Below are 25,939 nucleotides of genomic sequence, written 5' to 3'. Positions count from 1 at the left end.
GGTTGACGGCCAAATCATTGAGTTTATTTGAGACAGAGATGAATAGGTTCTTGATTAGTAAGGGGATCAAGGGCTACAGTAAGAAACGGGTGAATGAAGTTGAAAAACATATCAGCCATGATTGAATGACGAGCAGACTTGATGGGCTGAATGGCCTAATTCTCCTATATCTTATGGTCTTATGGCACACCACAGAATCAATGGAATTTTGTGACTTCATTCCAATTGTTAACTTTCTGGAGGTGGAAGCTCTGCCATAAATTGATCCAATGTGTAAGATTACCCTTAACTTGGACAAAGTCATGAGGGGTATGGATAGGGTGAACAGTCAAGGTCTGTTCCCCAGGATAGGGGAGTCCAAAACTAGAGGGTATAGTTTTAAGGCGAGAGGTGAAAGATTTGAAAGGGATGTAAGGGGCACATTTTCATGCAGAGGGTGGTGTATATAATCGTGTATAATGAACCGCCAGAGGAAGTGGTGGAGGCTGGTACAATTACAACATTTAAAATGCATCTGGATGGGTATCTGAATAAGAAGGGTTTAGAGGGATATGGAACAAATACTGGCAAATGATTAATTTAGATTACTTTAGGATGTCTGCTCAGCATGGATGAGTTGGACTGAAGTGTTTGTTTCTGTGCTGTACAGCTCTATGACTCTATAATTGGATAAGGGTTTTAGCACCCTGAGAGAAAGGGTAAAAGTCCTGTTGTATTGGAAACAGAAACAGAAACTTCCATTAGAAAGCAGTTTGATTCAAGGCCAGACTTAGTTAATTGATATCTCCAAAATAAAAACAATAGCATTACAGAAATACATTTGAAAGGCGTCCTATTATCAGTAAGGATGTTATGCTTCAGCTGCCCTTCAATGCAGCACATCGGTGAGACCACTTCTTGAATACACTGTGCAGTTTTGCTCTCCTTATTTAAGGAAGGATTTAAATGCACTGGAGACAATTTAGAGGAGGTTTACTAATTGCCTGCAATTATTGGCTGTCTTACAGGTTGGACAGGTTGGGCTTGTTTCCACTGGAATTTAGAAGAATAAGGGATGGCTTGAATGAAGTGTATAATATCATAGATAGTCTTGACAAGGTGGATGTGGAAAGTATGTGGTTGAGTCCAGAATTAGGGGTACTGATTTAAAGGTAGAGGTTGCCCTTCTAAGGCTGAAATGAGAAGTTTTTTTCTCTCAGAGGGTTGTGCAACTTTGGGATTTTCTGCATCAGAAAGTCATGGAGGTGGCTGTCATTTAATGTTTTTAAGGCAGAGATAGATTCCTGTCAGGCAAAGGAATTAAAATTGTCAGGGGTAGATTGGAATATGGAATTTGAAACACAAATAAATCAGCCATGATTTTATTGAATAGAGAGCAGGATGGTTGAGCTCCTATTCCATGTGCTCACATATTTGTATTGTGTTGTTGGGAAGCATTGAGTAGAAAGCTACAAATTGAATACTGGAATATAATGAGATTGATCTACATAAAGCAATTGTGCAACATGTGGGAGTTTTCATTCTTGCAAAGCACATACTATGAGAAACTTTGCAAAGATTTTAAAGATTCTGTGAAAAATTTTGGAAAGTGACAATATTTTCTGGATGCATAATTTCAAAACCTCATATGTTGATTGAAGATGTTGAGATCTAAATTCAAATTTGCAACTCAGCCAAATCCTTCTTAGGAAAACAATGATATACATGTGGGACAGTTTGCCAGTGCAGGTGGTCAGACAGGAAACTTCAGAGAACTTCAAAAGAAAGCAATCAAGCTGATGATATCAAAAGAGATTCCTGGTTATTTGGATCTATATTAAATATTCATAAACTATATCATGAAAGAAAGTGATTATTGAAGCAGATGGACCTGGTCTTTTGTGACCAGAAGTGTGTTATTACGTAAAATCCTTCATCAATTCAAATATTCAAAATTAACTTTGTCATCTTCTGATTTATATTGCACTGCTGTAGATGTACTGAATTACCAGCAGATCTTAACAAGTAAGGTTTGATTTTCACGTTAAAAAAAGGACTACTTTCCTTTTTCTAAAGATAATGACTGGTGGGCAAAATAGTGATTAGAATTTTTATAACCTTGTTTTAGGATTCAGAGACAATGTGTACATTTCAATCCAGAAACACTGGACTGCGTTCAAGGGAAATTTTAGAATGTTACCAATCTTAAACCTGTCCCAACTCACCTACGACTTGCCCCACTTCCAAGTAGAATGGAGGCAGGTTAAGGAGCAGATAGACAATCTCAAGAGGTAGGCTGGTGGCTTTGCACGTTTATCTGCGGCTGGCCTGATTTCTAAGACTGGGAGAATATTCAGCAAATGCAAGGTGAGGACAGCTAAATAGAAAAAAATAGTGCTGTTACAGCATTGGTTGGGGGTCAGATTGAACAGGACTGTTTTCACAACAACCTAAGCTTAACCTTTTCCTTCAATTTGAATCAGTCCCATCAGAATCTCCAGCAAAACTTAAGTTTTTTGGGGTCAGATATCAGATTCTATATGGCCTTTCGCAGCTGCAGTCTCATTACCTAGGCTATGGCCTGCTCTAGAGTGCTTCCTACCTGATTGGAAGTCAAATTTTTTAACCAAGCTGTCACCTGGGCTGATGTGTTGAATATCAGCCAAGAAAGCAGATGCCACCCTCATCTGTTCATATAAGTTATCCCTGTCAAGAATGAAAACACTGATGTGTCAGATTTTTATTTTGTGAAATTCCTATTGAGATTAAGCTTTTAATGACTGCCACTGATCAATCTTTTTGTTTTAAATTGAACCATGAACAATCTTTGCTTTTTTTATACTTGCCCTTCCCCAATAATCCTAAGGAAGGTCTTGTGACACAGTGGAAGTTTTTTCAGTACATTAAATTCAAGAGGATAACCATAGAAAGGGTTGGGCCTATCAGACATGTACATGGATGCAGGACATCTGGACAGAGTTCTCAATGACTGTTTGTCTTTACAACGGAGAGGGATAATGTAAATATTCTAGTTAAATAGGAAAATCGTGAAATATTTAATAAAGTAAACATAATGAGAAGGGAAGTGCTACAGGGACTGACTTCCTTGGAACTGAAAGAATAATCAGGGCTAGATGAATTTTATCCCAGGCTGTTAAATGAAGCCAGGGAGGAAATAATAGCTGCTTAGAGGTTCATTTTTTTAATCCTAATAGACACAGGTGAGGTAGCAGAGGATTGCAAGTCTGCAAATGTAATACCATTATTCAAAATCAGGTCAAAGAATAGGCCAAATAATTATAGGTCAGTCAGTCTGAACTCAATGGTGGGCAAATTACCAGAATATGTATTGAAAGATAAGACTAACTGTTACTTGGAGAGGCATCGATTAATCAATGATAGGCAGCGTGGTTTGGTTAAGGGAAGATCGTGTCTTCATAAGTAATTTATTTATTTGTGAAGTTAACAAGGAGATTGAGCAAGGAAGTGCAGTGGGTGTTGTCTACACAATGTTTGTAAAGATATTCAACAAGTTTCCATATCGTGGAATACGCAGAAAAGTCAGTTCATCATCTCCCAAGATAGATGGATGTCATCAATTCTACTAACTAATCTTAACTTTAATAATCACATGTCATCAAAGTTTCCATAAATGGCGCTTGGCAATTAATTTAGTTTAGAAGTGGTTTAATTTTTTTGTGACTAATTGCTGTGTTTGCCATTACTATCATTTAAATGGCTTCTCTATTTCTGATACTAATTATGTATTGAAAATAAATACTTTAACCGCAATAAAAGCAAAACCACCACAGCACAGAAATTAAAATTGGCTACATAGACAGAAAATTGTAATGAAATTTTAATGAAATTCTTGAAAACTCTTTTACTGATCACAACACATCTTCCTGAGCATTTCCCCTCTCTCTCCAATCACTTTCTCCTCTGATGGTACCCTGTATTGACCAGCATTGAGAAGGCTGATCACAGCTAAGGTAGATGTTGGAATACTACAACTTGGCACACTTTGATTACAAGGGGAAGGATTATTCAACTGTTGTTATTTGTAATCATTACACTTTGATACTTGATGGAGAAAGGCATGCACAGATAATAGGTAAAAAACAATCACGAGGCTTGATAATGAACAGAGTAGTGAAAATGGGGCCATTGAATATTTTTAAGGCAGAGGGGATAGATTCTTGATGAACAAGGGAATAAATGGTTATTGGAAATGTGGATTTGAGGTCACAATTAAGGTCACCAGTGTTCTTGACTGGTGAAGCAGGCTAAAGGGGCCGAATGGGCTTCTCCTCCTTTAATTTGGATGTTCATATGTACATTTGTATTATTAAATATCCTGCTGATAATCACCGTCTAATGTCAGAGATAGCAAACGGGCAATTAGACATGCACCAAAAATGAATGCTAGCACCAATAGAAATATCTCAGCCATTTTATAGTTTTAGGAGAAAAGCAGAAAAGTTGGGGAAGCTTTCTTTTTGCTCACTTATGCAACATGGGCAACATTGGCATCCCTGGCTGGGTAAGCAATTATGCCCATCCTTGGTCACCCTCAAGCTTCCTTCTTGAACCACTGCAGTAGATAGATCCACAATGCCTTTAGGGAGGGAATCCCACTTCCTCGCTATTTATCCCTCAGCACTGTGATTTTATCACCTTGAAGTATTTATCCAATTCTCTTCTGAAAGCATCACTGAATCTGCTTCCATTACACTTTTAGTTAATCTGTTGTAAATCATAAATCATTGTACACAAGAAATTCTGATTTGCTCAACCCTGGTTCATTTGTCAATTACCTTAAATCTACATTCTCTGGCGGTGTTTGTTTTTGTTAGTGAAAACAATATCTCTGAAGTTACTTTACCAAAGCCTTCATAATTTTGATCATCTCAATTAAATTTCATCTCAACCCTTTCCATAAAACAAAAATCCCAGTTTCACTTGACTTTACAAATAACTAAAGTCCCTTAGCTCTGATGTGGTGCTAATTTGTTTTTTCCTTCGGCACTAATTGTTTCCAAGACCTTGACATCCTTCTGAAAGTCTGATGCCATGAAACAGGAAATATTCCAGCTGAGGCCCAACTAATGATTTTCACATAACTTCACTCCTTTTGTTATCTCATGTCTCTCTGTTCATAAAAACCCAGGTTTTTGTGCTCGTTAGTAAACAGTCTTATTGTTCTGCCACCTTCACAGATATGTGATCATGAAACACAGAAGGTGAATTCCACTGCATTGACTGTAATATTTTTCAGTTTAGTTTTTATTATGTTTGAGATATAAATTTAGGCTGGGACTTTTTTCACTGGAATGGACGAAGTTGATGGGTGACCTTATTGAGGTTTATAAAATCACGAGGAGCAGAGATAAGGTGAATAGCAAGGGTCTTTTCCCAAGGGTGGGGGAGTTCAAAACAAGGGGCATATTTTTAAAGAGGGCATGAGAGACAACTTTTTTTAAACAGAGAGTGGTGCATATGTGGAATGAACTGCCAAAGGAAGTGATGGATGCTGGTACACTTACAACATTTAAAAGACGTTTGGATGAGTACGTGAATAGGAACAGTTTGGAGGGATATGGGCCAAACTTAGGCAAGTGGGACTAGTTTGGTTTGGGGACAAGGTTGTCTTGGACTGGCTGGACTGAAGGGTCAGTTTTCATGCTGTATGACTGTATGGCTGTACATTCTTCCTCCCATAATGCTGCATTTTCAATTTAGTTAAAGGAATTCCACCTGGCCAGTTTTACCAATCTGTATCCTCCTGAAGTTGGCAGCTATTGTCCTCACTGTTAACGAGACTTCTAAGTTTTGAGACATTTTTGAACTGAAGTTTTGCTTCCAAAACCTATGTACAAGTTGTTCTTTAAAAATATTTCATGAATCCAAATGCAGAAAGTACTGAAATGGATGACAATAAAAGTGGTAAGAAAGAAAGAAAAACACCCCAAACCTCAAACCCTGCATTGTTCAGCTTATGCCACAGTTATATAAAGACCTATTGCCCTAACATATACTAAAGAAAACACAGGGATATAACAGAGTGCTACACAGTTCGTTAAGAGTGTCTCCTGCCCATTTGCAGTCATATTACTGATTTGTCTATGCTTTGACAAAGACTTCATTTAGAGGCAATCAAACATAATGAAGTAGAGATAGTGGATTTTTTCGAATACGTCAATGAAATGATGTTGGAACATTTGTTTTAATGAGGCATTTCATGGAAAACAAATGGTTTCAGATAATTATTGATTTTGGTTGCTTGCACTCAATCCAAGGGAGAAAACAAAAACATTGCTCTTAAGACTGATTTTTCTAGTTGCTCTGTTTGAAATTGTTTTGCAGCCTGGGAGATGGTTTTTGATTTCAGTTGGGGAATTTTGCTATAAGAAACTGCTTATTTCAGAAACTCTTGTTTCTGAAATACCTTTGTGGTAAATTGAGCATGAAATGCAATTGTCGTCTAGAAGACTTCTCAATAATGTGTATTCTGAGCAAGCTGTGAATGCCAAGGCACCAGACTCTATATTGGTGATACCCGTGTACTTATGACAAAATGCCAGATCAATAGCCATCTGAACATTTCACATCTTGTTCTTCTTGCTTTCAAGAACTAAGACTTATTTGTGCTTAACTGTCATTGTGTGGCCAAATAGGTTGAAACTTCCAACAATGAAATTTCATAATTTTCCAATTTAAAAATTACTATACCATTTGATTCCTGCTGATGGCAGAACAGAGCCTCCAAGATGGCAAATAATGACCACACATATTTCCAAGTGTTTTAAAGACATTGTGATTGTAAGGTCATCATTCTGCCCTTGCAATATTGGGAAATACAATGAAAAATACAGGCTCATAAACACTTTTGAGTGCCAGCCATGGCCGGTTAGGTACCCTCGGCCATAAGTTGCAAGGTTCCAGTTCCACCCCAGCTGGTCCTTCTGTGCCACACCATGGGATTGCTGCAATGCTGGATCCTGTCTTTCAGTTGAGATGATAAGCCAAGATTCTGTCTGCCTGTTTGTCTGGATTTAAATGATCGTGAAGAAGAAGAAGAAGAACAGAGGAGTTATCCCTTGTGTTCAGACCTGTTTATCCCTCACCTAACAGCACATTATAAAAAAAGTGATCTGCTCATTATCACATTGCCATTTATGAGCACCGACTGCATGTAAATAGGCAGCTGCATATTCTGCATTTCAACACTGGCTAGACTTCAAATGTTCTTCAATGGCTGCAAAGTGCTGACAGATCTGGTGGTTGTGAAAAGTACTATACATATGGAAACCTTTCTTTCACTGGGTTAAATGCATAATTTCAACTTAATTTTTTCATCTCTTCAATTTTTGTATATATTTAAACATAACATTTATAACTACAGTTTCTGTTAGTTGAGTGCCTTTACTTCTGTCTGAGATCGTTATGCATTGATAAATTGTTTATGAGACAGGATAAGTTTCATGTTCTTATGCTTAACCTTGTTTTCACATTCATTAAAATTGAACCTTACATGAAAAGTGAAAACAGGCTTATATTTGTGTGGGAGCTTATGTTTCGGACAGATGTCTCAAAGAACTTCACATACATTTAACTATTTTGAAATGCAGAGAATACTGTCATGTAAGAAAAATATGCCATCCACTTTCCTGAAGCAAAATGCAGTAGATATGATTCAGTTTATTCCAGAATATTTGAAAGCTTATGTGTATTTGTGGGTAGAAAATAACAATACTTCTAAGGGACAGCAACCCTGCAGGAGTTTCATTAACCTGAACAAAATGAGGCTATAAGATGCAGTTTTAATTGCATAGTGTGCAGAGCATCTGCCACCTAACAGCTGGTAGTACAGCAGAAGGGATATGAAAAGTTTTCAGATTAGTTTTATGGTCCCAGGAAGAGCAAAAATAATGTGCATTGATATTGCCCTAGGTTGCCACCCTTCTGTGATTGCAAATATAGACCCCAGCATTCTTCTGCCACTACCCACCCTACCCTTTGCAGTGTTTTCCCAGCTGTCTTGTTCTTTGGGTGTTCCAAAATGGACCCGACTGGTATTGCTAAACTGTATAAGGATAGTTATTCACTCCCAAAATCCATTGCATCTATGTTAATGTGACCAAACATTTGAAATGGAGGCACCATTCCCACCAGCAAAGTCGAGCAGCCCTGATATTTACCAATCTGGCCTAATATCATTTCCAGTGATTTTACAATCAACTCTGCCCACTTGCTCAATGGATAAATGCCTTTCTGTTGTGACAAATGCTTTTATTTCTATGATACTAAGCCAGTCGTAAAGATACAATCATTATATTCTCTCTCATATTACATAATATTAAACAGACAATGACAGCTCTGATCGGAGACAATCTACCCATTGCCCTTGACATTCAATGGTGTTACCATGACTGAATTGCCCATGATCAACATCATGGGGTTTACCATTGATCAGAATCTCAACTGGACTAGCCACATAAACACAGTGGCTACAGGAGCAGGTCAGAGCCTAGGAATACTGCAGTAAGTAACTTCAACAGATGCTGACTCCCCAAAGCCTGTCCACCACATTTCAGGCACAAGTTAGAAGTGTGATGGAATATTCCCCTCTTGCCATATGAGTGCAGCTCCAACAACACTCAAGAAGTTTGACACCATTCAGGACAAAGCAGCCCACTTAATTGGTACCGCCTCCGCAAGTATCCACTCCCCCATCACTGATGCTTAGTAGCACCAGTGTGTGCTATCTACAAGATGCACAACAGAAATTTGCCTAAGATTATGTGACAGCAAGTTCCAAACCCATGGTCTTTTCCATCTCGAAGGACAGGGGCAGCAGATACATAAGAGCACTACCATCTGCAAAATTCTCTCTAAGCCACTCACCATCCTGACTTGGAAATATGTCACCATTACTTCACTGTCATTAGGGTCAACATCATGGAATTCCCTCCCCAGTGGAATTGTGGGTCTACTCCAAAAGTATCTAGATGGGCAGCTCTGCAACCTTTGTCACTTTTAGTCAAAAACAAAACTCATTGACATCCATGACTTTCAGTTTGTGGATGACTGCTGTGTGATGGCTCTCCCTATACAGGATATGGAAAGTTCAGTCGACCTTTTCAACGCCTTGTCTTTAATGCTTGGCCTGTCCTAAACACTGTTAAGACAGTAATCCTCTACTAACCTTCCCCAGGCCAGTTGAATATCCCCTAAAACAATGAATAGACTGGGTGACTCCGGATTATGTGTAGCACTTCCTACATCTTGGCAACCACATCTTCCAAAGATTGCCATTACTGAAGAAGTCCATCAGCAGGTCAACTGTACTGATGATGCCTTTTAAAGTTACAACAATATGTTTTTGACAACAGGGATGTCTCGGAGAGCAGCAAAGGACCTGAACTATCTGTCAACATAACATTAAGAACCTTGAGAGCTTCCATCAGTAGTGCCTATGTTGAATCCTGGCAGTCAAATGGGAAGACCACTGGACCCACATGTGTCCTAAATGCAGCAATGTCCAACAGCACTGAAGGCTTGTTCCTGAAAAACCAACTCTGACGGATGGAAACCGCTTCCCTTGGTCGGATTCCTTCTCCCAGTTCTCCTTTAGAGAAAACTCAAAGGGTGGCCAAAAGAAGTGGTTTAGGAATACGTTCAAATTTGCCCTCAGTCATGGAGGCATTGACACTACTGACTTGAGGAGAAAGCTGCTGACTGTTTAGCATGGCATCTTCTGATCCATTTCGGCATAAGCCATCTCAAAGGTTAGTGACTCAACTGCAAGGTGGAATGGTGACTACAGAGGAAAGTAGAGGAAGCCAATACAGGTCTGTGAATTCCATTTCGCCACAGCAGAAAAACTTATGGATCTAAAATTGGACTCCTGAAGACTCATCTAACCTGAAAGACGGCATCTTTACTTCCAAAGGACTGCTGTAAATGATGGCCTGGTGACCTTTAAAAGGAGTTGGTACAGATAAGTAATCCAGGATGTTTCAGACATGGCAACTTCCTGGATATTGAGTGCAGAGTCACACTATCCGACTATTGTGGTCACAAATGTTTTGAACTTTGAGGAAGCGGTATTTGCTGTTGACAAAAACTGCTCGTTCACGATGATTCCCTGAAACCTATGTGACATAAATTACACTCTCCACCTGCAAAAAATAGGAAATGGCTGACAATCCTAATACTCTTGCTGTCTGACTCCATGTGTCAAGGCAGAGCAAGACGAATTGGTGGCTCTCACGATTAGGCCATCAGTGACATCCTGGATGCAATTAGCAGTTAAAGTGTCGCAGAGATGCACAGCAGGTCCCTGAAATGGCAAAGAAATTAGGGGCAGCTACTACCTTTAGGGTTACAAGAATGAGGTTTCTACTCAGCTCTTGTGACCCAGCCTTTTGTCCAGCAGCTGGATGAATCTCCATTTATAACTCAAATGCATTTGCAACTAAATATTCTCCTCACCTTCCAGTGCTTGAACAAACAATATCATGAACAGCACTTATGCTGAGTGTCATTAATATGCTTTTCAAAAAGCGCAGTAATCCCTTCCAGAATCCTGGATTTTTAAAAGTTTTTTTTCCCTTTTGCAGTCCACAATGAAGAATACAGAAATATAAGAAGGTGCCATCTTTACATGAGGGGTTGCAACAAAAATTAATTGTTCAAATTTAAATGAACAATATTCAAATTGAAATACTGTTTTGGGAACTCCAAACCCCGCAGTGTCCAAAGGTAATGGAAGATTTTGAGCAAACCATTCTACCATGCTCCCACTCCAAGAAGACCTGAGCATGGGCATAGCCGTGAAAAGGGGGCAGGCAGTTCAGTGAAATTAATCCCTTAACTGCATGTTGTCTGGACCTGTTTGTGGCCATCTCGGTCAGGACCAGCAGCAGACTCACAAGAAGATCATCTGTGTTGCCTATGTCTCCCCTTCATACAGTGTGTCAAAATATCAGGAGCATGGGGCTGAAGTGCAAACAGAATTGTTGTAGCAGCCCCCCTTACAAATGAAAAAGGAGCTGGAGTCTACATCACCCAATAGATATATGGAACATAGACTTCTCAAGGCTGCAAAAGACTCACTTAGCATGGGAGTCCATGAACCACCTTGTTCCTTTATTGCATGGACTGCTGTGTGCAACACACTTCATGGAAAATCTCCAATGGTAAAGGGGAATACTCCCATGTAAAAAGCAACCCAGCAGATACCACAGCCACCTTCTGGATGGAACACCACAGTAAGTCCAGGTGATGGTTAATTGGTTTGACATAGCTCTTTCAAAACCAGTTAAATCAATTGAACTCAAATAAGCCAAATCAAACCAAATTATCCCAGTTAAAGTTGCCAGCCCCGGAAAGGGACAGTGTAACAAAAACTAATGGTGTCCAATAAAATAACAAAATTCAAATTGAAATGTCACTTAGATAATTAACAGTACAGTCCAGTCTGTATGCTGCCTGATGGACACCTCATGCTCCTTCAGCAAGACCTCCATGGCACAGACAAAACCATGGAAGATGGGCAGGAAGTCCAGCTGAGCAAGCCCCTCAACTGCCCTCTACCTGGGCCCACTTGCGACTGTTTTGGGCATGCCCAGAAACAGAATCACAAGGTGACCAATTGATCTGCTGCTGACCCCCTCTGCACTGAATGGCCATTGATGAAGAACACGGGGTTGAAGTGTAAGCAGAAATTAAGGGCAGTCCCATTGCCTTCAAAAAGTGAATTTGACGTTTCAACAGAATGCCCACACTACAGAAAAGGCAGGTGGCATGGGAATCCATGAATGACATGAATCATTTATTGCATGGAATTGCTATGTACAACACCGTCCACATGGAAAAAGGGAGTACTCCTACATAGAGAACCTCCTGCTGAAGTCCCTGTTATACTGAATGGCAGAGCAGACCATTATGGTGTATCCAGATGCTATTTGGTTGTTGCAAGCTTTGTTGAAAAGCTGATTAATTGTGAATTGAAGACAAATGGTTAGCATTGTGGAATCACTGGACTCCTGATTACTGGAGCAATGCTTTAGATGACCTTACATTCCAACGGCGAACTCCAACCCTATCCAAAAATATTGTTACTCCTTCCACTTTGGGTTCTACTTTCTTAATTTTGAATATCGATATATTGTGCAGTTGATTTCAAGATCAATATGGTGAGGTTTAGAATTTGTGTTCACTGCAGTGAGTTGCATGCTCCACCTGTTATCCCATTTACCCCCAAAGTTCATGGCCATCAGGGTGCCAATATTCTTACCGGCCCTGTACCTTCTCTACATCGATGCCACAGAGAGTGTGAGTTGTATTGACCCCTTTCAAAACTGTCCAGTCTGTCCACTAACGTACCACATCCCAGTTATTCAGAATGGTTCTGAAGAAGAGTCACTGCATCCAAAACATTAATTCTTCTTCCTCTCCACAGATGCTGCCAGACCTGCTGAGTTTTTCCAGCAATTTCTGTTTTCGAAACAATAATACTTATCTGGCATATGGGAGCTTCCTTGAGTTAAAAATGGTGGCAGCCAGACTTTTCTGGGCTTCCTTATAGGATAGAATCTGTACAGTGTGGAAACAAGCCCTTTGGTCCAACAAGTCCACACTGCCCCTCACAACATCCCAACCAGCCCTCATAACCCACCTAATCTACACATCCCTGAACACTATGGGCAATTTAGCAGGGCCAATCCACCTAGCCTGCACATCTTTGGACTGTGGGAGGAAACCCATGCAGATACAGGGAGAATGTGCAAACATCACAGAGGCAGTCACCTGAGGCTGGAATTGAACCTGGGTCCCTGGCACCATGAGGCAGCAGTGCTCACCACTGAACCACTATGCTGCGCCATGTGGGTAGTCCTGCTATAACATGTATTTTGTTAATGTGAATTGGCTGAAATGCGATTGATGAAGGGGCTAGGCCCGAGACGTCAGCTTTCCTGCTCCTCTGATGCTGCTTGGCCTGCTGTGTTCATCCAGCTCTACACCTGATTATCTCAAGGTTTCTTTCAATTGAGTTAAGGTTTCTGCCTCAATCAGTAGAGCAATGAATTCTAAACACCACCATCCTCTGGGTGAAAAAGTATTTCCTCAAGTGCCCTCTAATCCTCTACCAATGACCTTAAATCTGTGCCATCTGGTAATTGACTTCCTTGCTAGGAGAAAAACATCTTCCCCGTCCACTCTGTCTAAGCCCCTCATTAGTTTGTACAGCTCAATTAAGTCCATTTTAAAGTCTTAGAAACATTTGTCTAAATTTTCTCCGTATCCTTTTGCAATTAAATATTTCCTGTAATGTGGTGACCAGAACTAGAGGCACATCCCTCGCTGTGACCTAAGCTGTGTTATATGTAGTTCCATGACTACATCCCTGCAATCGTATTCAATACTGGGCCCAATGAAAGAAAGCATCCTATATGCCTTGTTTACCACCTTATCTACCTGTGCTATTACCTCAGGGACGTATGATCATGTGTTCCAAGCTCTCTCATTTGCTCTCCTTCTCTTACTATCCTCCTGTCTATCACATGTCCCCTTGCTTTATTTGCCTTCCCCAAATGCATAATCTCGCACATCCCTGGATTGTCACTTTTCTGCCCACTCAGTGATCTATTGATATTATCCTGTAGTTGACTGTTATACTCTTCATTCTTTTTAAAAAAGGTCAAGCCTGCCCCTCCCCAGTACTGTCCCCATCAGATACTCCTGGGGTGAAGTCAGCACTGGAGCAAAGTTCACTCTATCCTTTTGAAAAGTAAAAGTTTCTCTGACTTTTGTACCAAGGTGAGACTCCAGTGAGACAACAAGATGCAGGATTTCTGATGAAGGGTCTAGGCCCGAAATGTCAGCCTTCCTGCTTCTATGATGCTACTTGGCCTGCTGTGTTCATCCAGCTCTGCACCTTGTGGTCTCAGATTCTCCAGCATCTGCAGTTCCTACTATCACTGAGACTCCAGTGATGCTGGAAAAAGAAAAACAACAAATAAACAAACAAAAAAAATGGCTTTTTTCGATTCTGCCTCCACCAAGCACTCTTCGAGTAGGGATAACAAGGGTTCAAAATGTGGAATAAATATTTCTTGATAAAATAACAGCCCTCATAGCTCCTCCAGAGGGTCAGAAATTGAAACAAGGGTAAAATAAGACAGCTCTCTTCCTGGGGCAGCAACCCAAAAACAAGCACAACTCAAAAGGCAAAACGGAAGCTTGTACAATAGAAACATAAAGATCTACTAAATCAAAATATTACTGTTCAGGTTTACGATGCTCTCTAGCTCCTGCTGCACCCACCAATCACAAAAGGCCTCAACCATACTATTGAGCACAGCATGCTACTGCTCCAGGGTCACCTGAGTGCAGATGTAGCTGCAAATTGGGGCAGATAGTCAGGAACATTGAGCCCCTCCTCACCCGCTGCCTAGACCTCACCTATACTCTTCGCTACTAACTACTCGGCCAATTTTTGTGTTGTCTGCAAATTAGTACAGAACTGGAGCAATTTTTTCAGCTGGTAATCTTAATTTCTTTTAATGGGCTTGACTGACTCTTTTCTAATGGTTTAAACAAAATAATTTGTTTTAGAGTCATAGAGTCATACTGCAAGGACACGGCCCTTTGGTCCTACCAGTCCACGCCGAACATAATCCCAAAATAAACTAGTCCCACCTGCTTGGTCATGGCCCATATCCCTCAAAATCTTTCCCATTCATGTACTTATTCAAATATCTTTTAAAAATTCTAATTGTACCCACATCCACCACTTTGTCAGGAAGTTCATTCCACATGTGAACCACCACCTGTGTGAAAAATTTGCCTCTCATGTCTTTTTTAAATCTTTCTTTTCTCACCTTAAAAATGTGCTCACTCGTCTTGAAATTCCCCATACTACAGAAAAGACAGCTATTGTTAATTCTATCTATATCCCTCATTATTTTATAAACTTTAATAAAGTGGCCTCTCAACCTCCAATGCTTCAGTGAAAAATGTCCCAGCCTATCTAGCCTTTCTTTATAACTCAAACCTTCCATACACAGCAACATACTGGTAAATCTCTTCTGAACCTTCCCCAGCTTAATAATTTCCTTCCTATAATCGGGCGACCAGAACTGGACACAGTATTCCAGAAGAGAACTTGCCAATGTCCTGCACAACCTCAACATGACTTCCCAACTCCTATACTCAAAGGACTGAGCAATCAAGGAAAGCGTGCCAAATGCTTTTTAACCACCCTGTCTACATGTGACGCAAAATTCGAAGAATTATGCACATGAATCCCTAGGTTCTGTTCTACAACACTACCCAAGGCCCTACCATTAATTGTATAAGCCCTACCCTTGTTTGTTTTACCAAAATGTAATACCTCGCATTTATCCAGATTGAACTCCATCTGCCATTTTTCAACCAATTGACCAATTTGATCAAGTTCCCTTTGTTATCTTAGTAAGCCTTCTTCACTGTCTACAATGCCACCAATTTTGGTGCTGTCCACAAACTCAGTAACCATGCCTTCTATATTCTCACCTAAATCATTGATATAAATGACAAACAAAAGAGGACCCAGGACTGATCCTTTTGGAACATCGCTGGTGACAGACCTCTCTCTGTCTCCTGCCATTAAGCCAGTTATATATCAGATGGGCAAGCTCACCCTGAATCCCATGTGACCTAACTTTACTAATTAGTCTACCATACGGAACCTTGTCAAAGGCTTTACTAAAGTCCAACTAAACAACGTTTACTGCTCTGCCTTCATCAATTTTTTTGGTAACTTCCTCATCCTTTAAGACAAAGCAATATACTGAGGACGGATAATTTCAATATATTTAAAAAAAAGAGAAAAACTGGAAAATTCTTTGCAGATCAGGCACCATCTTTGGGGAGTGAAACAGAATTAACACTGTGGCTTGATGACCTTTTGTGTTCTCTCACTCTAACCTCACCTCAATGTTAACCTTACATTACTTGACTTTTTTTTTCAACTTTGCTTCTTTTCTTTCCATTGAACATGAGATTTCAATGGCCACATGTTAGCTATTGTTGACTACTTACTCACATTTTGAATTATAATTCAGGCCTTGGGATGCCCTTGAATACTGACAAGATGGGACCTACTAATTATATCTGGGGCAACTGGCAACCAGAATGAAATTTCAGTCTAATTTCTTTGAAGCTCACCATCTTAATTTAGTTTATTCCTTCTGGGTTTGACTTGGAACATCCTGAGATCATGCAAAATGCATCTTTGTTTGATCAGGTTTTATATAGTTAAACAACTTACTAAAAAAAAACTTTGTTTCCTTTACTCCTTCTTCAACCTAAAAGACAAGTTGACTTCAAAAAGCAACTTCACTGTTCCAGTTTACAGCATTGTATGTGTGGTAAGTAAAAAGTAAAAATATATTTTGAAGAAAGGAGGCCAATAATTTTCATCCTTAAATAAAATTGTTCATGCTTCTTGTGTGAATCTTAATTCCACCAGCAACATAATTGCTATTGCTCTACCAAATTTGTCAAGTTCAAATATATAAAATGTCACACTTAACAAAGACATCACACCTTAACGTCAAGTCATGTGCCAACAACCTCTGACCTGGAAGTTACATCATAAATAATAGCAAGTCAGTCAGGAATCAGCTTTAGAGTAAGTGATCATCTTTTGGACGAAAATCAGCAATACACAATTTTGAGTGAAGTGTTCTCTATCAATAAATAGCTAGTCATGAATATCTATCATAAATGCCACAATAGAAAATCAGCCAGAGAGCCTCAATCACTTGATGTATGTGATTGTCAAAGACCAATTTCATCTCCTATTTGCTTCCTCCTTTCTCTGCATTATATTTAACCTGAGCTCCATCTTCTAGTTGTTCTTATACCTTCCTTCTGAAGGGCTACTTTATGAGGCCTCATTGTCACATGATTTTGTACAGCTTGCCACATATCACTGAAATTTATAAGGAACCAGCTAAACTAATTTGTGGAGTATCCCAGATACATATCATCAGAATTTCATTGTGAGTTCAGTCATTACTGTGGGGAAAGAATAGACATCATTAGAGTGGAGCTCATTTAATGTCATCATTATCATTGAGGAATCACTTGAATTTTTAATTCTCTCAGTGAAAGATTGAAGGCATGCTGTACTGTTTAAAATGAATATATCCAGGCAGCTGCTAGGGAAAGAAAATGCTCTTGTACGTTATGGGATTTCTATTTAAAGACAAACTATACATTGAAAATTGGAAATCTTTGGTGTTGACAAAGATGCAGGAATTAATTAATGTGGCCACATTTGTTCATTCTTTGATCTTTGGATCCTAGAAATTCTTAGTTTACTTTTCACAATGAAGCGAGCCTGTGAGCTGACAACGGATACTTGAATAGGTGTATGCATTTTGCAGGTGTTATTTAGACAAGGCCTAAAATACTGCTTTGAATGGGCCTTGGGTTTCTGTTTCTGGCTTCTCACATGGATTCTGTGCCCATCGGCTACTTTGTGTCCCCAAAACAAGCCAAAGAAATGCTTGGGCTCGAAGCACTTTTGTGGTATATTGCACCATGTTTAAACAGACTTCCATTACACTTCGTATTTGAACCAAGTGAATAACTAAGCTGGATGAAATTTGGGCAATTCATCCCCAGCACACTGCAGGATACTGCCTACTGTGAGCTAAAAGATTTGCAATGTGAAACATATAAAAACCATGCTTTTGCAATAAAAATGCTTGTGAATTGATAAATGAACAGAAGTTAGTACCCAAACCCATTGTGCTCTGTTTATTTATAAACTTCCACACAGAATCAGTTGTTTCCACAAATCCAGGACTAGCTTCCATCGTATCTTGCTTGAATGCAGATTGCATACTCAGTACATGAAAACACGTAACAATTAGCAGGTCGCAATGGCTGGCAATAATAATGTCTACCAGTAACTTCACAACATAATTAAAAAGACTAACAGCTTGTCTGGCTTGTCTTTCATATGCTGCGAATGTTTGTTGCCATGTCGCCAAGATTACATTTTAAAATTAATTACACAAAAGTTAGTAAAGAAGTTACAATTCTGTGGGTACCACAGTTATACCGGAAAAAGAAAAACAAATTCCTCATTGACCTAGCAATTACACCATCAAATAATTTAAATTAGAAAATAACTGGCATTAATGGTGAACAATAAAAGGTATGTTTTACTGAGGAAATAATGCACCTTGGATTTTTACCACACCCACCACTAAAAGCAATTTAAAACAGGTGTACTGTGCTTTATACACCAACTGTACATACTTTCCTTGTTCACAGCATTATAGACCATCCATGATCAAATAAAAAATAAAGAAGATCAAAATGAAATAGCTTTAGCTAACATAAGTAGCTCAATAGTGCCACACACCCTTGGACAATCATTTTGTGACAGTAAATACGTGAATCTGAACTGTTATGAAGAACACAGTTGGCATTTTTTCTAGTGGTACATTAGAGACAAAATACTGTATTTAGTGAATGCACTGAACCCCTACTAGTGCACTCTGTAACTATAATATAGATTTATATTTGATCTGGACTTACCACTATTTCCCAGTATTACTTATTGAGGACCAGATCTGTGGACCAACCACTAAAAGGAATGCTAAACATGGGTATTATTAAAATACCATATTTTATCACATTTGAAGGCAGCTTGAAAATTGACTTGTTTCTCCATCACAATATTTACAGGATATCATTCTAGAAAAGAGTACAGCAAATCAACAAATGTCTTAAAAACAAGCAGTCTTTGGTGACTGAAAGGCAGGTGTTTCTTCACCGTTACCTCTTTCCTATTTCACTCTGTCTCACAAACTGGATATTGTTGGCACTGTCGGAAAGATCGGGATACTGTTCCACAAACAATACAAAAAACCCTTCATAACCTTGTACCCTTCCACTGTTGAGTAGCTGTTGCTTTTCTCCCTCAGTCCATGATCTGATACCCTCCTCCCCTTCTTGCACCCTGCGCTGTTCCTTTGCCCATGCCTGGGCTATAGCTCTCTGTCTGGCCATCTCTAACACATGGACTTTTTCTTCTTCGATAGTGGCACCATAACGAATGTTGAAGCTTAGGGCTCCGTACTGTAGCTGAATGTCTGCAAACCTTCTAGTCCTCCTATTCACTACAGAGGTCATCTGAGAGACAGTCACATTGACTCCATTTTCCAACACACGACCTCCTCCAGTATTCCCAATTATGGCTAGGTCTTCTTCCAAGGGCCCTGACTTCACAAAGTAATGCGTATCTCGACCATCAATAGTAAAATGGAGATTCTCCAGATAATCAGCACCATTCAGAACAGCAGCTATTCGTCTGCTGTCATCACTGGCGACTCCGATGATGTCAGCAGTTACCTTAGCATCCTGAATTGCAAATTTCACTCCTTTACCAAACATTGAAGGGACTGCAGCAAAGCTTGGTCGTTTATCTTGACAGTTTTTGTGGTTCCTTATGTATGCCTGGGGCAGACGTTCCAAAGATATGAAGCTTTTGAGTTGCTTTTGTAATTCACACTGTATGCCTAAAACAATCTGTGAAAAGAAAATGGCTCCTGATAAAGTGCTCATAAACAGACAATGGAAAAATATTTCCTCTGCAATTGTGTTTGTGAAACTGTGTTTACGAGATTATGAAGAGAGTGGGAAGATTCCTTGTCATGATTTCTGCAGATATTAAAAATGTTGCCTTTTAGGTTAATTTTATGATTTCATTTGAAACAGCTGACATAAGAAATATTCTTTCGAAACTTACAATGTTACTGACAGACATTCACCAGAAAAAATACTGTCCTAACCCCAATGTGAGTTCAGAAGATGGGGAGAATGAAAGATTAAAGAAAGGAAGATTAGTGATAGGGTATAAAACAGGAGAGATTAAATTACAAAACAATGGTGAGGTATGGCCAAAGGGAATGGGATGAGTAAAGAAATAAACCAACAACGTGTTGAAGGTGTAGTGGAATTACGACTCATGCTTGTCATAAAAAGAAGGGAAAAATGGGGAAATACAGTAATTAAAAAGTTGGAAAATTACTTTGCTCAACATACCTTGCTGGGATCCCAGTTTTGTGTTCTGGTTTGGGTTTTCAAAAGTTCATAAGTTGCTTCCATGACATTCATTTCTGGCTTTGGAAATCCAGGCACAACATTGTGCAACTGGAACCCAAAAAGCTGCAGCCAACTTCCAATGTCTGGAAAACAGAAAAATAAAATAGAAAAAAAATAAGAATACATAGGTCCATATTTGGCACACCTTTGCAAATCATCATTTGACTTTGTACATTACAACTGAGCAAGCAATATTACTTATGATTAAACATTGTTGATTGTGTTGTATACAGTAGATCTCTCCTTCAATTTTTTTCTGACATACCATAAATAGATTGACTCTGCAGGACAGAGTCAAAGAGGAAAGAACCATATATGATATAGGGGGGAAATTAATTTGATAGGTACGTACTTTTACTGTTTTTGAGAAAGTGGATGATATTTTTAGCTAAAATAATATGTGGACACAATCAGCTGAATGATCTCCTTCTGTGTTGCAACACTTCAGCAATTCTGTGAAATTTGGCAATGTTTACCCAGCCAAAAATGTGGTCCATCTCTGGAAAAATTACAAACTAATTAGAAAGAATAGAAACCTGCTGGGATTAGATTAAGATGCAAATGAGAAATAGAAGGTATAGATCAACAAAAATGCAGAATGAATAGTACATCATAAAAGAACGGCTCAATTTATCTAATGTAAACTATCTATGAGGAACAGAGATAAGGAGGCACAGACTATCATGAAATATTCTTCAGGCTGTACATTTTACATGATGAATACAAAACCCTACCACAGTTTATATGCAAAAATGTCTAAGAATATTGATATCAAAATGCATTTCATCATCAGGTTGCTCACATATGACAACTGCATGTCTTCCTCAGGTTATGGAACACTTGGAGTAAGTGACAACTTCATTCACAGCAGAAGCTCATACCAAAACACAGGACTGTGCTCCCGGTACGCTATGACCAGCAAAACTATTTTCCCAAGTTCTGTTTTCCTAATTTACCGTCTAGTTTGTTCCACCCTTCAGTAACTATGTGTGTAGATATGGTTCCATACATAGCATCAGCACTCTGATGCCTTGCCCAAATAACTACTGCTCGTATAAGCTAAACTGCTAAGCCATTCCAAAGCCAGACATCAAAGTAGAAAACGAGATGACAATCCTTTTCCTCATATTTATTTACAGAATGCAACTTTTATGTCTGCCTATCGTGTGCCTACATAACATTAATGTCCCAAAATTTCATTTTTAATAAAGCAATTGTTACTAATATCTACTTTAATAAAGTAATTAACAAAATTAAAAGAATGAAGTGAAAGTCACCCTCATCCCAGGGGACCACAGCTGCTCTCTCATTAGAGAGAGACGACTGGTGGTGAGTTTAATCGAAGGGTCACCATGCGTTAGGTGAGAGATGAGATGAAGGAGGTGGGTTCTTCCTGGTGAGTTCAGTTGGTATGGAAATTGAGCCTGTGCTGTTGGTTTTATCACAAAGCAACCATCCTGTCAGCTGTGTAAGCTTCTTCCCAAGACTAGTAACAGCTCATTAAAGCAGCATAGCAACTAAAGCCAGCACCACAAATAAAACAAACATAATGTAAATGAGAAAGCAGACATTGATAACCTGGAATCATGTGGCAGTTAAAGCCGATGTGGTTGAAACAGGGGAGCCTTTGTTCCTGGATGATCTCAAAGCAGCAACCTTTCAGGTAACAGCTAAATGCACAAGTATATCTTTATATGTGCTGAAAAGACTTCATAAATCATGACCTCCACCTCTATATATTTTATTGCTCACACAATATCTGGTTACTTCAATGTTTCAAAAACAATGAAAGCGACTTGGGAAGACTTTTTGGGTGCCCTCAAAAGTGCACGTGTGCATGGACGTCAGTTGAGGATTTGATCAGACTTCCCTCTGATACACTCTCTGGTACAAAAGCCTGCAGCTATAACACACATTTCCTGGAAACATGATGGAATAATATTTATTCATAAGTCTATTGTTACTCATGCTCTTTTTCACGACAGCTATGCATGCAAAACATAATTTTTAAAATATAAGAGTATGTTTTTGGTCTTCAAATTTCTTTTTTAAGAGGCTTAATGGGATTATAGTGAAGATAGCTATGTTGCCAAAATTTAAGTGTTACTTTCTTTGATCTATCCTTCAAGAACAGAAAGTATAAACTTCGCATAATACTTCTTTCGTCTTCTACTTGTTCAACTGTTTCCTTTCAGGAAGAGCCCTAAATAGGAGAGGATATGAAATTAGGAACTAAAGTGTGCTATTAAGTCCTGTAAACCTGATCCATAATTCAATTAGATCATGGCTAATCTGTACCTCAATTGTTTTTGCTGCAAAACATTTAATAAATTTACCCAACAGAAAGTCCAATGAACTTATTGCTAAAATTTTGCATTTAGCCACAATTCAGGGCTTTTTGGGGAAATGGTTTCCAAATTTCCACTATTATATGTGTGAACATACAGTTACGATCCCTCTCCCAAATAATTTAGCTCTTATTTTAAATTGCCCTTGTATTTCAGTTCTACCTCCACAAAACATAAGTTTCTGTTTCTAACCTATCTAATTCCTTTTAAACACCTCTTAACTTTCCAAACTGGATTACAAGCCAAGCACATCGAACCTGTATTGTTACTGCACTCTTTAAACTGAATGCTCACTCATTGCTGCTGTTAAGGGCAGTGTCAATGTAGCAGCAATGAGAGGTCCAGGTTGGCAGCTGCTTGTAAAACCTCAGTTCCTCCTTCAAAAGGGTGCTTCATTATCAACAAACTCAGAAAGAAAACAGCAGTTGGAATGTGTTGCAATTTTTAAAAACAATTTTGAACCACACATATGCTATTTTGACACATGGTTGGCAGAGTTACATCAGCAAGTGTGGTATTTTGAAGTGACACAGATTTGCCAGGCACCAGATTAATGGTACTCATGGAATTGTTGTTGAGCTGGAAATCATCAAAGTTATGGAGGCTCCAGATAATTGAATGCAAAAAAAACGAACGCATGAATTTCTAAGGGAGATATATTTTTACTTACTTATGTTTTGCTGATTGGGTGAGATGTGACAGTGAATGAATAATTGATTTAAGAAATTAGATAGATTGGGTTCAAATTTAGGCTGTTTTGGCAAATTGGTGGTCACTTTGAGTGTGGTGAAATGCTTCTTGCTGCGAAGCCCAATGAATTTTCTCAATATATCTTAGCAAACTCATTGCATTAATTGGAGTTTCAGTGATTGTGGTAAGTTTCACATCTGATTTCCACCCGGTATTAATATGCACACTTCCTGGATCTCCTCGCCATTCACTAGAGATCCTGAAATTGCCTGACATCTCCGACACCACCGTCTTATTTAAAAGGCCATTGTGAACCTAGATTAGTGCTGACTGTTGAGAGGTGGCCTGCACAGTTCTTGGCATTTGTCCTGGACAAGGTAGACAGAGGGAAATCAGCTCGCATTTGCAGGATGGCCCGAGAGCTCCTGCTGGATAGGGTGGTGCAGAGTCTGAATTTCTCTTCCTCAGGAGCAGTAGTAGAGCCCATGACACCAGACCATGCTAGCCTAACCTGCAGCTGCCGCCCAGTTATAGCAGTCTCAGCTATTGAGAGGAATGCATAGCGCTGTAGGAAGAAGGTCAATGTCATTCTCTACTCTGCCAGCATAAATCTCTTTGCTACCTCATAATCACACTATCTTTGATACTGAACACTTTCTGCCACACCCCCTCCCCCCCCACACCCCGCCCCCACCCGCCACCAAGGCTCATGTTCTACTATTCTCACTTTTGTCTTCAACATCTGCTCTACTGTCTCTCACCCACCTCAACCTGCAATGCCAACAACGCTGTACCACTTTCTGTCACCTACGCACTCACTCAGGACACCTCCTCACCCACACAAACAGCAATAAACTGTGCCACCCACTTCCATCTTCTGTAATGCTCGCCTCTCTCTCATTCCAGGAGCAAAACAGTTCCAAATAGGACAGGAAGAGTCAAAATGGGTGGTGTGCTGTATGTCATTTGGCTCCTTATGATCCTGACACTGACCACACCAAGTATGGCCTGGACTGGTTTTGGAAGTTGCCCTTGCCATACTGTGCAGGGATGCCCCTGAGTGAAGGCTATCCCCTTTCACTGGATTGAGACCTGCTAGACAACTACAACGAGCTTCCTGGTTTTGTATCTGCGTTAACTGGCATGGCAAGAGAATAGTAATATGAGCCTGGTACTTCTAGCTGAGGGGGCAATGCACAAAGCCCAGGCAAAGTGATGTAAAATAAAAACTGAAAGAACTGCGGATGCTGTAAATCAGGAACAAAAACAGAAGTTGTTGGAAATGCTCAGCAGGTCTGGCAGCATCTGTGAAGAAAAAAAAACAGAGTTACCATTTTGGGTCTGGTGACTCTTCCTCAAACAAAGCGATGCGAGGCAGGGGTAGGCTCAGAGTGAGTGAGCACTATGAGCATTAGAATGATAGCTGCCAGTGGAGTCCAAGTTACAGAACTGAAGTGTACATGTGTCCTATAAGAGGATTGGAAATGTGCCATGAGGGGTCCTAGCAGCTGTCATGTAAGCTTTCTGTGGTTTCTATGTTGAGTTTACCTGAATGCTTGTTTTTTGCTAAGTTTGGTAAAATTACAACCTATGGTGAGTTGGGATACTTACAAGACTTTCAACAAGCATTAATGAACATAAATTTGAAACTTGCTGCTGCCTTGTGAGAATCCCTAGCAAAACTGGAATCAATGGGTATCAGGGGGCAAATGCTCCGGTGGTTTGAGTCATATTTGACACATAGGAAGAAGGTCGTGGTTGTGGGAGGTCAATCATCTCAGCTCTGGAACATCTCTGCAGGAGTTCCTCAGGGTAGTGTTCCAGGCCCTCAGCTGCTTCATCACTGACCTTCCCTCCATCATAAGGTCAGAAGTGGGGTTGTTCACCAATGATTGCACAATGTTCAGCACCATTCATGACTCCTCAGATAGTGAAACAGCCCATGTTCTGGACAATATCCAGTCTTGGGCTGACAAGTGGCAAGTGACATTCGCGCCACACAAATGCCAGGCTATGACCATCACCAATAAGAGACAGAGACAATCTAATCACCGTCCCTTGACATTCAATGGTGTTACCATCACTGATCCCCCGCTATCAACATCCTGGGGGTTACCATTGACCAGAAAGTCAACTGGATTCACCACATTAATAGAGTGGCTACAAGAGCAGGCCAGAAGCTGGGAAAACTGCGGCGAGTAACTCACCTCCGGACACCTCAAAGCCTGTACGCCATCTACAAGGCACAAGTCAGGAGTGCGACGGAATACTCCCCACTTGCCAGGATGAGTGCAGCCCCAATAACACTCAAGAAGCTTGGCACCATCCAGGACAAAGCAGCTTGACTGGCACTACACCCACAAGCATTCACTCCCTCCACCACCGATGCTCAGTAGCAGCAGTGTGTACTATCTACAAGATGCAGTGCAGAAATTCACCAAAGATCCTCAGACAGCACCTTCCAAACCCACAACCACTTCCATGTAGAAGGACAAGGGCATCAGATATATGAGAACACCACCACCTCCAAGTTCCCCTCCAAGTCACTCACCATTTTGACTTGGAAATATATTGCCGTTCCTTCACTGTTGCTGGGTCAAAATCCTGGAATTCCCTCCCTAATAGCATTGTGGGTCAACCCACAGCAGGAGGACTGCAACGGTTCAAGAAGGCAGCTCACCACCACCTTCTCAAGGGCAACTAGGGATGGGCAAGAAATGCTGGCCAGCCAGCGATGCCCACAT

The 25,939-nt window shown here is 39.9% G+C and overlaps 1 protein-coding gene across 1 annotated transcript in view; it reads right to left on the bottom strand.

Annotated features, from left to right (window-relative positions):
• Window positions 1-18,602: 18,602 nt before the first annotated feature.
• LOC109927343 (teneurin-1-like) overlaps window positions 18,603-25,939 on the bottom strand; it is a 141,338-nt gene continuing 134,001 nt past the window's right edge. The window contains exons 20-21 of the mRNA XM_048605297.1: window positions 20,098-20,240; window positions 18,603-19,581 (exon numbers count right to left, since the gene is read on the bottom strand). Coding sequence (XP_048461254.1) covers window positions 18,829-19,581; window positions 20,098-20,240 — 896 coding nt within the window. The 3' untranslated portion in view covers window positions 18,603-18,828. The remainder of the gene's footprint in view (window positions 19,582-20,097; window positions 20,241-25,939) is intronic.

Source organism: Rhincodon typus, chromosome 14, assembly GCF_021869965.1.
Source record: "Rhincodon typus isolate 14 chromosome 14, sRhiTyp1.1, whole genome shotgun sequence".
Taxonomy (NCBI): Eukaryota; Metazoa; Chordata; class Chondrichthyes; order Orectolobiformes; family Rhincodontidae; genus Rhincodon; species Rhincodon typus.
Note: the sequence above shows the minus strand (reverse complement) of the source record. Positions and strands in the feature narration are given on the sequence as shown.